The sequence below is a fragment of the Camelus dromedarius genome, chromosome 2 (genome assembly GCF_036321535.1).
Source record: "Camelus dromedarius isolate mCamDro1 chromosome 2, mCamDro1.pat, whole genome shotgun sequence".
Taxonomy (NCBI): domain Eukaryota; kingdom Metazoa; phylum Chordata; class Mammalia; order Artiodactyla; family Camelidae; genus Camelus; species Camelus dromedarius.
The window spans coordinates 112,724,823-112,741,603 of NC_087437.1; the positions used below are offsets into that span (position 1 = coordinate 112,724,823).

Below are 16,781 nucleotides of genomic sequence, written 5' to 3' on the forward strand. Positions count from 1 at the left end.
AGAACTTAAAGCTAGACCATTGCTGCATTCGCAACAGTCTCTTTGAAGACCTTCTGTAATGCAAGACTTTTATCTCGTGGGGTTTTTGGTTTTTTTTGGTTTTTGTTTTTATAATCATTCCTTCTGTAGCATGACCCCTCCCGCCCCTCCCCCTTTTCCTTTTTTTTTTCTTTTTAATCATTTTGGCACCATGCTGTTTACATGCCTGACTCATTTTCCTAGCTTGAATTTTGCTCATTGTTTTGTTTTGCTTATGTGTTGTTTTCCTCCTTTTTCTAGGAATCATATGTTGTCCATCCCCCCCTCAGGCTTGAAAGTCCTCAAAGAGACCCACTATCCCATATCACTGCCCAGAGGGATGCTGGGAGATGCAGCCTTGATCATGTGACTTCCAGCATGATCACCTACTGCCTTCTGAGTAGAAGAACTCACTGCAGAGCAGTTTACCTCATTTTACTTTAGTTGCATGTGATGGCAATGTCGAGTTATTACTTGCAGATATAGAAGCAAAAATTACAAAAATACACAGGGTAGTGGGTCCTTTTGTGGCTTTCCTAGTGACTCAAATTGACTTCCCCCCACCTTTGCACAGGTGCTTTCAATAGTTTTCCAAATTATTTTTAAATAAATATCTTAGCCTTTTAATAACAATAAATAAATACATAAATAAATTACTTCTTTGCTATTTTGGTTTTGCAAAAAGACCCACTATCAAGGAATGCTGCATGTGCTATTAAAAAAAATGTTCCAAATGTCCATAAATCTGAGACTTGATGTATTTTTTTTTTTTCATTTTGTCCAGTGTTACCAACTAAATTGTGTAGTTTGGGTTTTCACCCCCTACTGTAGAAGCTCAGAGGAATTCAGTAGATCTGTTTTAAAGACGTGTAGAATGAGGCCAATTAAACAGAAGGTGTTTTGTGCTTGTTTGTGTGTATCAGATGTACCTTGTTGAACATGTAATAATACATCCTGTACATAAGAAATTAGTTCCTTCCATGGCAAAAGCTACTACCTTGTATGATGCTCTGATCATATTGCATTAATTTTATTTTGCACAGTGACCTTGTAGCCACATGAGAAAGCACCTGTGTTTTTGTTCGGTCTCAGATTTATCCGGTTGAGTTCTGGTGTTTCCTGTTTTGGGTTTTTAATTTTGTGTGTTTTCATACCATAAATCAGTAGACAACACCATGGAGGTTGCCATGATCAACGATACCTGCAATCTCTTCTGAGTCTCTGTTACATGAAGTTTTATTCCAGTTACTTTTCATGGAATGACATATTTTGAACAAGTAATTTTGACAAGAAAGAATGTATAGTTTCCCTGCAATTAATTTCCAATGTTTACATTTTTTAACTAGACTGTGGAATTTCTACAGATTAATATGAATTGGAGCTCATGGTCTGTTGATGTGTTGGATGTGTTGTAGCTGAAGCCATGTTTGTCTTTTAAACACTAGTTGGAAGCTCTCAATAAAAACGCCGTTGCCAACAGCACAGACAGCGGGGTGGGGTGGGCAGGAGAGGGGCGCCTCGAGTACCATCTACCAGTTCTACTAATGACTTTTTAACAGTAGTGGTCTGTTTTTGTCTCTCCCCTTGGGGATTCCGTGCTGGCGATTGTGCAGAGGTCCTTCTCCGCTCACACGGTGCAGGGAACGGGGTCTTCTTGTTCCCTGGCACTTCAGTATTTTCATGAACATGAATGTAAAATATATAAATATATAAACCTGCAGCTTTAACAACTGTAATACAACCTTTTGAATTAGTTATGTGTATAGATAATTAAATTCTTCATATAAAAGTTAGACGGAAATGTCTCTGTGTTCTTGATGTTGGCACCTGGCAGTGGTGACGGGGAACCAGACTAGACGTCAGCCTGTGACCTGCCGCCCACGTGTCCATTGTGATACCGACACCGTGAGCGCCTGCGTCTTTGAAACGCACCCCCTCCCATGCCCCTATCAGTATGCAGACAGTTACCCCTCATAATACTGGTTTTGAAGGATAGAACTACCACCCAGCTTAGCAACTATCTCATCAGGCTTTCGGTAAATTCTATGGACACGTTGGCAGGTGTGCAGTGTGATTCAGAGTACAAAACATTTTTCCAAAAAATGTATCACAATAAGAGTCTATTGAACATGCGAAAAATACGTGAGTAAATATGGCATCTCTCCCATGCCGTGGTCCGCCATCTGTTTCTGTCTTGCACACTCCAGCCTTATGGCCTTTGCTGAAATAAACCTGTGTACCTGTTGATGGAACTTTTGGCTACGATGGCCACATGCTTGATTCCGTTCATGAACTTTGCTTATTGGTCCTCCCCTGCCATTCAGCTGAAAAGTGATTTCCTTCGTCAACTCAGCAGATATTTGAGGGGAGAGAGCCACCGGGTGTGGACGCCTCTCTGGGTTCTGGGGAGAGTGTGCTGCTCCGTCAGTAGAGTCAGGGTCCCCGTCCTCGTGGAGTCCATGTGCTAATGGGAGGAACAAGCAGAAAACCAAACAACTGCATAAATTTGTGTACCTGAATATATGTGGTGGGGGGTGTGATCAGCTGATACATTCTGTGTGAGGGCAGATATGAATGCCAGGTGGCACTGAGCGCGATGCCCAGAGCCCTTGGGGCGGGGAGGGCGTCCGCGGGGAGAGAGCAGAGAAGCCTTCCAGGAGAAAGGGATGTTGAAGCGGAGACCTGAAGGGTGAGGAGGAGCCAGATGAGGCCACAGTGAGAAATGGCTGTTTTAGGCAGAGATGTCACACAGAGGCCCGGAGGCAGGTGGAGAGATCCCCGTCACTGTCCCCCAGCCTGCCCCCTGGTGTAGCAAGCCCCGTCTCTTGGCCAGAGCCCCTTCACCTGTGTAAGTCGGCATTTCTTCTCCAGCTTGCATTTGGCAGGCAGGGAGGCCGTTATCCAGGTGAACGTCACCCTCTGTAACTTCCTCTCCAGTGCCCTCTCGTAGGTTGTCCCTCTAGGCTATCTTCTGGATTTGCGAATCTGACGCAGGAAATTGCTGTTTCCCCTCACAGATCATTCAGTTTGCATTTAGTTGTAGAGTATCCAGCTGACCCCATGCTTCTCAACCAGAGGGAGGACTGCGGCACCCCGTGGGGAGGGGATGGGGAGTCTGCTGAACACCCTACGATGCACAGGACAGTCCCCCACGATGAGCAGGCCCAGATGTCACCAGTACCATGGTTGAGAAACCCTGGCCTCATCCCGCTGGGTGCGTGGTTAATGTCCTCCTGTTCTGCTCTGTGCGAATACATTTGCAGCTGAACTTTGGGCACAGTTTTGCCCCACTGGTGCCTGGACAAGAACAGTAGAAACAAGAAGGCCTTCCTTTTGCAGTTTTGACTTGCTTTCCCGTGGCCGGCTGCCTCCGCCCTGCAAAACAGGACCCAGAGAGCTGACGGTGGCCAAGTGGCCTGGGCCCCAGACTGCCTCTGTGTAAAGCAGTGTTTGGGGGAAGCCGATGTAAAGCAAGGGTTCATTCCTCTGTGAAGTTCGAGTATTACACCATTGCACGTGCAGTGGACACTGGTGTACCCCCTGTCCTGGAAGGGAACTGGGCAGGCCCAGACTCCTACAGCAAAGGTGACTGGGCTCTCTGCGCCTTCTCTGATGCCATCACAACAGCCCGGTAACACCAGCCTAGGGAAACCCTCGAAGTGGTGGGTTTAGTCATATGAAATATTTTCTGTTATTCCTGTTTCTTACCTATAAAATGGCAATTTGATGTAGTTCAACTTAATACACTGTATGATCGCTGGACATGCAAGTAGGCTAGGTGCTCGCAAACTCCTGTTGCGTGGGTGGGTCCGAGGATTAGTGAACAAGAATACAGTGCTGACTTCCAGTTCTTGGCACGCAGCACATCACCCTCGGAGAGGAGACCAGCTGTCTCTGCAACTCCCTTCCCCTTTAGGTGTGAGCTTCCCAAAACCAACAGTCTCCTTGGAAGGGGCTGCTCCCAAAGTCTCTCGTTCATTGGTCTCTGCAGGAGGCTGAGGACCAGGGATGCCAGGCGGCTCCACCTGTGTCTGGGCCAGGTCCCTGTGCCAACCTGGGCGCTGGAAGCACCCGCCCAGATCTCAGCTGGGGAATGAGCCCAACAAATCAGTCACTCCTGCTTCCTGGCAGAGAGAAAATCTCTTCTAAGAGAAAGTGAATATTCATTTTTTTCTTCTCACAAAATTGTAAGTTAATCCTATTCACTCTTTTTAGTTCCAAAAATACCCGAGAGGATTTTTATGGAAACTACATGGAATGCCAACAGTCCCGAAACTGCACAGAAAAATAGCCCTTTCTTCAAAATGTCTGATATTTTGGATCTGGTAGGATTGGGGAAACATAATAAAGTCAAGGATCATGATAGCTTTATATGAATATTTCACTGTAGCCAGACTCCTTTTGGGCCTCTCTTTAATAAAACTCCACATATTTTAAAAAACAGACTTCTGAAATGCTTTCTGGAGTGTGGTGATTACTGATCAGAGGTCCCCATTGCCTCTCTGGGAGGTTCTGTTCTTTAAATTGGAAACTCCCTGCCATATTTAAATGATATAACTTGAGTCCTCAAAATGTCAGGTTTTGTTTGTAAAAATGAGTCAGCTCTAAAATTGTTGTGTCAATGCAACTTCCTGTTAAGTATTCTACCTCTTAGAAGCTGCCATGTTATTGTTTTATGTTGTTAACAGGCTGCGTAGGGGTGTGTGTGTGTGCGCGTGTGTGCATGTGTGTGCGAGAGAGACAGACATGGAGAGAGAGTGATCTACAGGTGACTTAAATGCCTCCGTCTGTAGTTTGGTAACAGTGGGTGAATGGTGAGCTCCCAGTACAGCCAACAAGCAGACAAACATCTCTCTGTAGAAGATTCTGGCAGAGGCTGACAGCTGCTGCTCCCACATCTGCTTGGCACGTAGCATCAGATGATGTCGCAAGCCTCAAAAGAGGAAGAGTCCCTTCCTTTGACTCAGCCCATCATGTTTCTAAAAGTTGGACAGATCCTTCTCTGGATGTGGTTTTTCCCTAACTGACCCAGGATGGGGAGAGGCATTTTTGATCTGCCATTTTTCATTAAGGATGCTGCTTCACTCAGGACTGGACAGCTGGACTCCCCTTACATGCCCTGTGCTGTCCCTTCCCCTCTCGGTCCCTGCCACACACAGTCATGCACATTGACCCACTTGTCACAGTCCAGGCCCCACACAGGGCAAGGTCTATGGTGGGGGCAGGTTCGTGCAGAGATGCTCCCCCAGATCATTCGATAAAGTTGAGATCTTGAAGAGCACTGGGCACATGCCCTGCACATTGTAGCTGAGGACGTGGAGGGTCTGGGAGCTACAGTGACATTCTCAAAGGCAGCTCCCAGACTCTCTGGCTGGTCCGCTTTCACGTGGTGCCCTTTGAGAAGAACAGCCCTACCTCCGCCAGCGCCTCAGAGCCGCCTGCCTCCACATAATCAGCGACTGCATCTGTGGAAAGATGGACAGTGAGTTGCCCCTCCCTTGTGTGGTCCCTCCACCGCTGGGGTTGCCGTGGGAATTCGGAGCTGTTGGGAAGAATCCCAGTGCGTTGCTGCACCTTTCAACGTATGAGCTCAGGATGCAGCTGGTCTCCTCAACCTTTAGTCCTTCTCACCCTGACTGCAGGCGGACTATCCAAAGGCACAGGCTTACCAGAGATGCCCTCGCTCTGTGCCAACCTAAGAACACATGTTACCGTAGCTTCTCAATTTTCATTTCTTGGCTGCCAGCAAAACATGGTGCCGTATAGAATAACACAGCTTATCCACAAGTTCAGTTTAATGTTTGACTTCACTTCTCTTAACATTTTGGAATATTTTATTTTCCCATGGACGATAGTAGAGGGAAGTGTTGGAGATCAATCAAAGTGACTGTATCCTGGGCCCGGTTAGAGGCAAGGAAGCCATGCAAGATGGTGATTCAGAGCAGGGGGTTGTGTGGCTGAGGGCAAATTACTTAACCTCTTCGTGCTTCAGGTTCCACCTTTACATCTGAAGAGGTAGTAGATAGTGAGCCTGGCAGATAGCGAGCTCCCAGTAGATACTAGCCTCGTTGTTGCTGGGGAGAAAAGGGCATTTGTGCCCAGTCAGTGAGCATCACGGAACCCATTTAACCAGATTCCTGCTTTCTTGCATTAAACCCAGGCAGCATTTCAGAAAACATGCTTTTGCAGATGGAGATTTCAGAGAGAAATTTGGACCGCTTCCCTTAAAACTGTCAGACGCCTCATTCATTTGTGCACAAATCAGGGCCCCTTCTCTGTTAGCAGGAGGCCCACCCGTGTGGAAGCAAACAGCTTTTTCCAACGCCTTCCTGTGCTCCCTAAATGTGCAGGGACACTCGGGACTTGCGCACATCCTCGGCTGAACTGCTGGCAAAGCCACCCCGTGTCTCACACGGCTGCTTGGCAGCGGGGAGGCCGACAGCGCCAACGGAATGCACGAGGCTTTTAAATGTCACGTCTGTGGCCTGCTCTGGCAGGCCCATGCAGCGCTCCACAATAAACCTGTCACACAGGCATTGAGTCACTGGATCCTTTATTTCTCATCACTGCATTCTGTGGCCTTGTGTTCTCTTGCCAGCAAAGACTGGAATGTTCAGCCCCCAAACATGCCAGGAGCTCGCTGTTTTTTAAAGCAACCGTGCAGCTTGGATACGGGATGTGTGTCACATGGTGGTGCTTCTCCAAAGCGCCGTCTCCGGAGCAGCCACCCCCAGCACGCTTGAGGACTGGAAGTTCATTCTCTCCCACCACCCCCTCCGCAGGAGCACACCCCGCCGTGTTCTCAGGATCCAGAGCTTTGGGCCTTGGACACCTCTGCTCCTGTTTGCTGGGCCTCCAGCAGAGCACAAGGCCTACCATCTGCCCCAGCAGAGGAAGCAAAGCCAGGATGCCCCCTCCTCTCTGGGGCGTTACCTTGGAGTTCTGAGGGCCCCGTGGGAAGGACGCCCCACATCTGAATCCACAGTAACCACCCTCTGCTGACGTGATCTCCGGCAGGAACCTCCACCCCACCCCATCCTCAAGGGGCAGAAGTACATCTGCCCGTCCTCTCCCTCTGCCCGCCCCCTCTCCCCTGCTCCGCATGTCAAAGGCTCAGGACACTGCTTGTGAGGCTAGCCTGCCTGTGTTTTCCAGCAAGCAGCTTCTCTGCTGTTGCTCCCTGAGAATCTCTGCTGAGAAACAGGGAACAGGTGATGAGGCTCAGTGGAACAGCAGCAGGCAGGGCTCCAGCTCTCTGGAAGCCTGGAGGAGCAGGAGGAGGCCACCAGCAGACGAAGGAGCAGAACCATTTCAGTTAGCGGTGGATGAAATGGGCCAAGCGTGACAGAGGGCCAGGGCTAGAGCAGATGTGAGGGCCTGGGAAGGCCTCTCCGGAGACGTTCCATGCGGGGTCGAGGTCCGACTGCGGGGAAGGAGTTGGCAGGCAAACATCAAGGGGAAGAGCATCTAAGGCCCAGGAACAGCCAGTGCAAAGGCCCTGAGGGTGGATGAGTTTCTCCTGCTCCTCCCGTAAGGATGCGCTAGTCTAACTGGTATCTGCTCCACGCTTGCCGTCTTCCAGCCTCTTCTCCATGCCATGGGCGGAGAGCTATTTTTAAAAACCAACTACTTCTGCTTAAAATCAGCCAGGGGAGTCCTGTCCTTGTGGGATAGAGACTCACATCTTACAGTTGCTCTGTAAGGCCCCGCTTGATCTGCTCCCTCCTGCCTGTGCGGCAGCCCCCACCCCGCCCTCTCCTCGTTTGTACCTACCTATTTGCCCATTTGTGCTCAGCCTTCCTCAAGCAGGGCCTTCCTTTCTGAGGTGCTGACAGGACCACCGTTAGGTGGCTGCTGTCATCTAAAAGCCTTCCAGGTTTCCGGCATCACAAGAGGTTGTGGGTTCAGGGGCAATGGCCTCTCCAACTTCCAGATGGAGATGCTGATGCTTGAAGAGGTGAAGTCCCGGGCTGGTCCCCAGCATCCTGGTCTGATGTTCTTTCTAGTTCGTTCTGCTGCTTTTCAGGTCGCCACGATGGCCATAGACAAAAAGTCCAGGCTTCTGTTGTTGCCCCAGTGGGTTTCCAACTGGCTCTCTTGAAAATTTTCTCCTCTGACCCCCATACTACGTGATGGAAAGGTCCACTCTCATCACTGGTCCCCACTGCAGCATCCTGGGTGTACAGACAGCACAGGCACGGAGCCTTTCCCCACCTTGGAGATCCCATGACTCAACCTCCCAGAGTTGTCTTCCTCCCAGGACTCCTGTGCCTGCATGTCCGGTGGGAGGTGGTGCATGGGCTCGGGGTCCACAGACCCCATCATCCAGCCCCGCCCTGACTGTTGAGCCTTCCCTAACCAGACCTTCTGTCTATCATGTCTCTTCACCACCTCTCCAAGATTCTTGCATCAAGCTGAAACCACTGGTCATCACACCAGAATGCCCTCACCCCATCTTCCCCACCTCTGTCTGCCCACCTCACTCCTTCTTTCTCTGCCTTGGCCAGCTCCACTAACCTGCCATGTCTGAGCTCCTTGCTGAATCTTAGTTAACTAATTATACATAAGATGAGTGGGTGGAGACTGATGCACAGACAGTCTCATTAAGCTGTGAGCTGCTTGGGAGCCAGGCTCTAGTGCATGAAGACCTACATGGTAGCAGCACGAATAAGTAGCGATGGTACCGCCCTTTGTATCTTAAATTTGCATGATGCCCAGTCTTCCTGTCCTCTTAGAAACTGGAGGGCACACCTGCCTCGCATACTTGTGTGTCACCCAGGATGCTCGCTCATGGCCGTTACTCGGGAGGTGTCGGTGGCGGACCGTCCTGTGCTGCCCTCCTGTTGTTCCGCAGGCTCACTCCTTACCTCCCAGCTAGGCTGGAGGGAAAGGACGCATCCTGTGTCCAGTCTCCCACCGTGTGTGGCCTCGACCCCTGCACCAGCTGTGCTTGGGAAGGCACCACTGTTGAAAAGACAAATCCACGTGGGAAGACCCTAGAACAGGAAATGAGCTTATCAACCATAAGCCCTGTTACTCATCATTCGTATGCCGCCCTGAATACCACGTATTTATCTTGTATTTGGTTTTCTGTCTCCCCTCCACTAGAATGGAAGCTCCATGAAAGCAGGGACCTGAGCACATCTCTGCGGTTGCTGAGGGTGAGCAGGAGATGCCCCGGGGCTCAGGTGGTCTCTTGTGTTCCAGCGGGGTCAGTTTGCCAAGTTAGGAGAGACTGCAGGCTGTCCTTAGACGCCTGTGAAGATAATTCCCTTGGGATGAGAAGTACACCCGCCCTTGTGGACAGCCCAGAGCTGGTTTGGTGACCAGAGTCTCCCATGGGCTGGGGCTGCCCCGGGACTGGTCAGCCAAGGTCATTTTCAGAGGAGACCCAGCTGCCTTGACCCAGCCTGGCTGCTGCCCGCCCCTGCCAGCCTCCAGCTCCAAGAACAGGAGTGTCCTCCCAACCAGGTCATCCAGGAATGGACTGGGAGAGCCATGGATGAGGACCACGCTCAGGCCCACCCTTTAAAAAGCTCATGGTTTCCTTGTGTGTCTTCACTTCCCAAGACAGCGAGAGCAAAGGTTTTATTCCTAATCAAAGAAGTCATCATATGTCTCTGGACTCCACTGTCCCATCTGTAAAATGAGGTCACTGGACAGAGTGACCTCTCGAGCTCCAGCCCTAGAGTTGGGGGTCAGGTGGTGGCAGTGGGGCCTCCAGGAAGAGAGCATCGGAGGTCCTCTGGGCCCTGGGGTGTGGCTGGCCTTGGAGGACGGCATTCTGTGGTTACGGCCATCACACCCCTTGGACAAGTTGCTTGAGTGACCCGCCTTGGGCTGGATTTGGTTCAGCAGCTGTGGCCACTGTCATCCTGCACGTGCCTGGACAGATCCAGTTTCTAAATTGCTCCCTTTTCACACCAAGTGCCTTGATTTCCAGGCAAGCTTCCCTCTCATGGCATGGCCCTCACTCGGCTCTGCGTCAGAACCACCTGGAAGCTTTGCAAATTACAGGCACCTGGGGTGCACCCCAGCCGGTCGGATCCGATTCGTCTGGGTTACAGCAAGGACACTGGGCTTTTTAAAAGCTCCTTAGGTGATTCTGATGTTCAGCCAAACTCGACGGCCGCGGCCCTCCTCCATCCTCCGCACGGCTGCCACGGTGATCCTCCTGAAATACAGCCAGACCTTCCCTTCCTCCGCAGCCGAAGATGACAATCCAGAGGCCTCGCTGCATTGCTCAGAACCTCCTTGACTGCGCTTCCCCACCTGTTAGGGGCTGAGTGTAAGTCCCCAAAACTCATGTGTTGAAGCCCTTACCCTTATTCCTCAGACCTCAGACTATGACTGTATTTGGAGATGGGGCCTTTAAAGAAGTTGTTAAGATGAGGCCATCAGGGTGGGCCCCATCTGATCTGACTGGTGTCCTGAATGAGAAGAGGAGGAGTGGGCACAAAGCATCCCTGGGGATGAGCACACGTGGGGGAAAGGCCGTGGGAGGACCCAGGGCGAAGACGGCCGGCCAAGCAGAGAGGCTTCACAAGAAGCCAGACCTGCTGACACATTGATCTTGGACTTCCAGCCTCCAGACCTGTGAGACAATAAGCTTCTGTGGTCCAAGCCGCCTAGGCTGTGGGACTTTGTTACAGCAGCCCGGCTGACTGATGCACCTCCCTTCGAGCCAGGCGAGAGGCACCGTGGTCAAGAATGAGAACTCCGGGGTCGGATTCCCTCTGCGCCTCATTAACTGAGGCTTTGGCATGTTACTTAACTTCTCTGTGCCTCAGTTTCCCTGTTGGTTCAATGAGATGAACAGCAGAAGCTACCACGTAGGATTATTGGTGAGGATGCCACGAGTCCATGAACTATAGTGCTTGGAACTTTGTGGCTCGAAGAAGCATTCAGTGTCAACTTGCCTTCCTCCCTGGGCCCCAGCATCTGCTTCTCTCTCTTCCTCACCTGCCTCCTGGCTCCGCCACTCCGTCCTTACTCCCCTTTTCTCTGACTGCTCCCCTGCTTGGATCCCTCCCTCCTCCCCACCCTGACATTTGCCTGATGAAGTCCAACTCAAATTCGTCCTCCTCTGGAAAATATTCCCAGATCCATCTAGTCAGAACTACTGCCTCCTCCCTCATATTGCAATAAAAATGTGTTTGGACTTCTAACACCCAATACCCTGTGTTCCCAAAGAATTTATTTACAGTTGCCACTAACAACCCTAAAAATACTGTGGGATAGCGCACATTGAAAGCAGGAACTCAGAAAGAAAGAAAAATAAGGATAGAGACATAAACGGGGCCAGGAAGGAGCTAACAAATGCATACCATAGGGCATCGGACACAGCGCCAGGAATTCCAGCATCGCTTATAAAGCCAGGGTTGATATGTTTTTGATTTAAAAAAATTACTAACATTCTTTTTAAAAAAAAATTTTATTGAAGTGTAGTTGGTTTACAATGTTAGTTTCACGAACATTCTTATTTATGCAAAATGAAGAGATGACTTATTCCTGAGAATAATTTGATTTTTGCCACATCTCAACAGTCATTAAACTGCCTAGTGGCCCAGGTAGGCTGGATTCCCCTTCTTGGGAGAAATGTAAGCATATCTGGAAACCACATTGGCAGTTTGGAGCTTCAGGGTTATGACTGAGTGCAGCTGAGTGGAAGTCCCTGGTGAGTCCCAGGACAGGCTGGAGAGGGTGCCAGGCTCACCAGGCAGCGCACAGGGGGTCTTTGGTGCCATCAGGTGGAACGTCCCCCACCTCTCACCACAGGCCTCCGCGCCCACCTGGCTTCTCTAACCACCCCCTAACAATCCAGTCTTAGGGATTTGCAACTCTGAGGTCTCGGAGACTGATGACAAGGTGCCTGGTGCCCCTTACGAGGTGACTGCAAATCGGCAAGGATGGTTTCCCACATTCAGGCCGAACTTGGAGTAGCCTCCTGTGTGGATGAGAGCTCCACAGGCCCCATTAATGTGTATCCTGCTGACCAGGGCCACTCAGCCGGAAGATTTGGGCTGAATGTCCCCAGAGACATCGGTAGATCCTTTCCCTCAAAGATGGAAAACCATCACCCAAGCTTCTGTATTGTCCTTTCCCATCCCTCCAGCATCACAACCCCTGTAATCGGCTTCCCACCTTATCTTCCACAGCATCTCTGCATTCACCTGGCATGCTGGCCCCACACCCCCAATCTAATGGCCCCATCCTCCCTGGCCACGTAGAAACCCAGCGCAGGGAGGACCAAGTCCTCGTAGAAGCTTCCTCCATCAGGACAGAGAGCATCAACTCCTCTGTGTTCCTGCAGCCTCCACCATGGGCACACACAGCCCGCAGGCCTGTTCTTTATTGCTTGCTATTGTGAATTTAATTTTCATGTCGAGTCTCCCCCACCGCCGTGAGTTTCCTGAGGACAAGGACATTATCTTGCTTATTTCTGTGTCTCTTGGACTTCAGGGAAAGTTAATGCATATTTATTGACCATCTTACAGTATATTTTGGCCCTTTCATAGCAGGAATGAGTCCTGTTTATTTGCTTTGCTCTGTGGCCAGCTTGCTGTGGGGCCTGGTTTGGTTTTAAAAATGATGGTCCCTGTTGGGAAAGGAAGTGGAATGATTGGGTGTATGGAGAGGGGCAACACTTGCTTTTTACTCTAAATATTCTGCATCTTTTGAACTGTTTATAGAAAGCATGTGTTCACGCATGATTTTTGTAATAAAGCAATTTATTTAGATTATGCTGTTCATATGTAGAGTGTCCCACTGAGGAGACAAGACTGGTCTTTTGGGGTAAGATTTTCCCCTGCTTTTCTCCAGTGGCCCAGACTCAGATCCTTGCAGAGGGACACCGTGGCTCTCTCTGTTCTGTAAATGTGTCTAACTATACAAAATTGTAAGAGACAGCACATAGATTAGGAATTTTATGTGGGTTGTAATTGGGGATCATTTTTAACTGCCTGAAGTCATTTGCAATATTATTTCAGCTGCGAGTGGATTATAGTTAGTTATAAGAACCCCTCCATCCCACCGAGATGTCCATGAAATTTATTTGCCGTGTTTTACCCTCTCATTTTTCACTGGGAAAGGAAGCCAGCAAACTGTGTTTATTCTGGTTCCCAAAGGAGAGAAAGACCACGTCCCTCCACCCCTAAAGAAAGCTCTCTTATTTGAAATGTCTTTTCCATTTACCCTGCTCTGAATAATGGAGTTTTAAAACTCTCTTGTTTTTCTAAGTATTAAATTTTCAAAGGAAGGATATTTTTGAGTTCAAAGCGCCGGTTTCAAGTCTTTAATAGTTCACTTGGTCTGGCATTCACCAGCAAGAATTTTTAAAACGGCATCCTATGGGGTCAGTTCAGTAGCTAAAAAGATGATTCCAAGCCAACATCATTGGCATATAATCCTGAGACGAATCTCCCCCACAAAATCTTTGTTTTTCATTATGTCCTGGGTGCTGGAGAGGCCACCTGGACCACCCCTCTGCCTCCAGGCAGGCTTTTAGGGGGGCCAACTTAGGATGGAATTTATTGGGGCAAGTAGCCCAGACTCACACAGCACTGCCTCCCAAACTTCTCAGCCTGCTGGGTCGACTGAACAAAAGCTGGCGCTGCCCAAACCTCCTCGTAATCCCCAACCCCCACGAGCAGGAGACTTTCAGTTCACCCTGAACTGGCCCTGGCACCTGGAATTGTTGGACCAATGGCCCACATCCATCCTGGACCTTCTGCAGTTGCTCTGGCTCTGAGCTTCTTCAAAACCACAGTGTGTAAATCTTGAAGACTCAGAAGAATGAACTTTTAAAGTCCCAAACAAGCCAGCTCCTGTCATCTTTCCTCACAGGTCCTTGTGTCCGGTTCCTTAGTCACTTTATGTGTCTCTGATCATGTGCACCATCCTTGTTGCAGAGTTGTCCACTTCTAGGAATGTCCCCGTTTCTCAGTGGGGTGCTATTGGCATTTGAGGTGGGCCTCTCTCGGTCCTGTGTATTGCAGGTCATCTAGAGTCCTGGCTCAGCCCACCAAATTCCAGCAGCCACCTCCAGTCATTACGACAGCCAAGAAGTCATTCTCAGCGTGGACATGGCGGGGGTGGGTGCAGTGCAAGCCTCAACCTGGTGGGGCGCAGTACCATCTTCAGCCTGTGGCAGTGAAGGTGGGGAGGGGGACGCGATACTGCCCCCAGCGGAGGACTCCAGGGTTCTTAGCTGTATGCTCTAGGGGGCTGGCACTTCTCTTCTTCCACCATGAATCTGCAGCGCACAGCACAGTTAGTGCCAGACTTGTGGTAGGACATCAGTAAATATTTGTCACATGAATGAATGAATGAGGTCTATGAACAAGCTTCAAGAGGGCCTGTGAACCCTATAAAATTGTGTGCAAAATGAGTGTGTATATTGTGTGCATTGTACACATATGTTTTCTGGGGCAAGAGTTTGTAGCATCCACCAGATTCTCCAAGGGAAATTGTGACCTATGGGGATGTTCGGAAGACTGATCCAACCAGTGTCCACTACTAGCCTGATGTTTGTGTCCCTGCAAACGTCACTGCACAGTATTTGTGAGGTGAGTTTTAGAACTGCTTCTCTGTACCAATATTCTGATATCCCTGCAGAAAGGAATGTCCTGGAAAATTCCAGGGGAGACTTCCCTGAGTTCATACAAATCTCTAATGCAATGTATATTCTACCCTTTAACAAGAAATGGCCTTAGTCCTGGGCCTTTGGACTCACTAACAGGAAACTTTGGCAAGAATAGGGCAGGCATTTTCTGCCCGAACTCGAGAGTGTTTCCTGGGTGGCTTTCCAATGAAAGACAAAGAAACTGGGAACATCACTCAGCTTCCCGTCAACCCGGGCTCACGCAGCAGCTCAGCAGAGGCTGGATCAGCCCAACCAGTGAGCAATCATGACTTGCTTCCTTCCTTGGAATTCACTGTCAACGCAACTGTTTTAATAAAACACAATCAACGCACTGAGACAGGATGGACAGCTGGGCCAAGCTGGTGACTGAGCCAAAGACCCAGTTTCCAGAAATGTCTGCAGACCTGCGTGAAGATTCATAGCCCTGAGGAATTACAGTTTGGCTGCACTGCAGTGGCTTTGAGTGAGGTCTCGGATGGATGGGTGTGGAGGGTGTTAACATAATGATGGCACATCCTTGATGCTTCCCCAGCATCCATCTGCCCATCCTGGGACTGTCCTGTCCCAGGAAGAGAAGCTACAGCATTCTAGAAAGGGCATTTAGCCAGGGGAGGGGACAAAACTGGAGGCTTAAAGCACCCCAGCTTGGAGTTAATCTCTGGCGCAGTGAAGCATTTACCAAGAAGCCTGTGATATCATTCACTCAGAGGGATCATTCTATTTGCAGAAGCTTCCAGCGTCTAGACTAGATCAGTCATGAGCCTAGAAACTCTCTCGGGGGAAGATGGAAACTCTGAGGAACCCCTGAGAGTTCAGAACAGGCGTCTCAAACTTTAGTATCCCTAAAAAGTCACCTGGAGAGCTTGTTAAACCACATTCCAGGCCCTGACTTCACATAGTCTATTCATCAGGGGCTGAGAATCTGCATTTCTAATAAGCTCCCAGTCTGGAGACCCCAGTCTAAGAACCACTGGTTTCCAGTAGGTGGTTTTGCTCTGTGCTCTATGGCGCCCCCTTGTGGGGAGAAGAAGGGATGAGAAAAGCAAATGAATGGGACTCAGAGCTCTCACCCCCACCTACATCCAAGACACCTCCCAGTCTACTTTACACATCTGGTTTTGGTGATTAAACAAAGAACCCCTGATAGAATGGACGGGGATGGAGGGCCCACTGTCTGGAAGAGGTGGGTCCAGGCCTGCATGAGAGGTGCTGCCTAGAGCCGAGCTTCCCCATCCCTCATTCCAGTGTGCCTGTGTCAGGGGGCAGCCTCTGCCTATAACCTGAAAACATTTGAGGCAAGCAAATCCCAAATATCCAGCTAAGGGAGCAGAGGCCAGCGCAGGTACCACCTCCTGTGCGTGCACCATTTCAGTCAGCAGAGCCCACTCCCTGGGTACCTGTGGCTGCAGTGGTGACTGGCTGTCTGTGCCTGGAGGGGTTTCCTGCCCACCTGCAGGTTTTTGAGTTAGCGTCTGGGTGCAGGGCAGCACCTGGTCCAAGAGAATTTGCCCATCATTGTCCGGATGTGCCCCACATCTGCCCTGGCCCCCGGCCCATCAGGATAACCACTTCATCCTCCAAAAACCAACCTCAGGGTAACTGTATGGCCTCCTGTAGCTCGGACCCACAGTAGTGATCTGGGGTAGAGCCTAGTTTCTGGGGTCAAAGTGTCGGGGTTTCATCTCGACTTCACTACCACCCAGCTGAGAGACCCTGGGTGAGGCAACCCCTCTAAGCCTCAGTTTCCCGTCTGTAACATGGAGAAAATTGTAGTATCCATGTGAGCATTAAACACAGCTGTCCGTGTACCACTCCTGGTACCGCACCTGTCATGGTGTGAACCCTCAGGAAATGTTGGCCAATTGTTACTAAGTCTTCTCTCTTAACACTATTTCAGTGGTTTTGATGAAGCTGGAGTGTTCTGTTTGTATTAGTTTCCTGGGGCTGCTGTAACAAAAGACCACAAACCGGGTGGCTTAAAACAGCAGACATATATTTGCTCATAGTTCTGGTGGGAAGACATCCAAAATCCAGGTTTTGTCAAGGTCACGTTCCTCTGAAGGCTTCCGGGGGGAATTTGCTCCACGCCTGTAGCTCCTGATGCTGCTGGCAATCCCTG

The 16,781-nt window shown here is 49.9% G+C and overlaps 1 protein-coding gene across 4 annotated transcripts in view; it reads left to right on the plus strand.

Moving 5' to 3' along the window:
• ITSN1 (intersectin 1) overlaps positions 1 to 16,781 on the plus strand; it is a 192,368-nt gene that overhangs the window by 142,121 nt on the left and 33,466 nt on the right. The window contains exon 29 of one of the 4 annotated variants that reach the window (XM_031459266.2): positions 280 to 1,771. The exons of the other annotated variants lie outside the window; for them this stretch is intronic. Within the exon in view, the coding sequence (XP_031315126.2) occupies positions 280 to 281 (2 nt within the window). The 3' untranslated portion in view covers positions 282 to 1,771. Of the gene's footprint in view, positions 1 to 279; positions 1,772 to 16,781 lie in introns of those variants that run through there. 4 annotated transcript variants of the gene reach the window in all.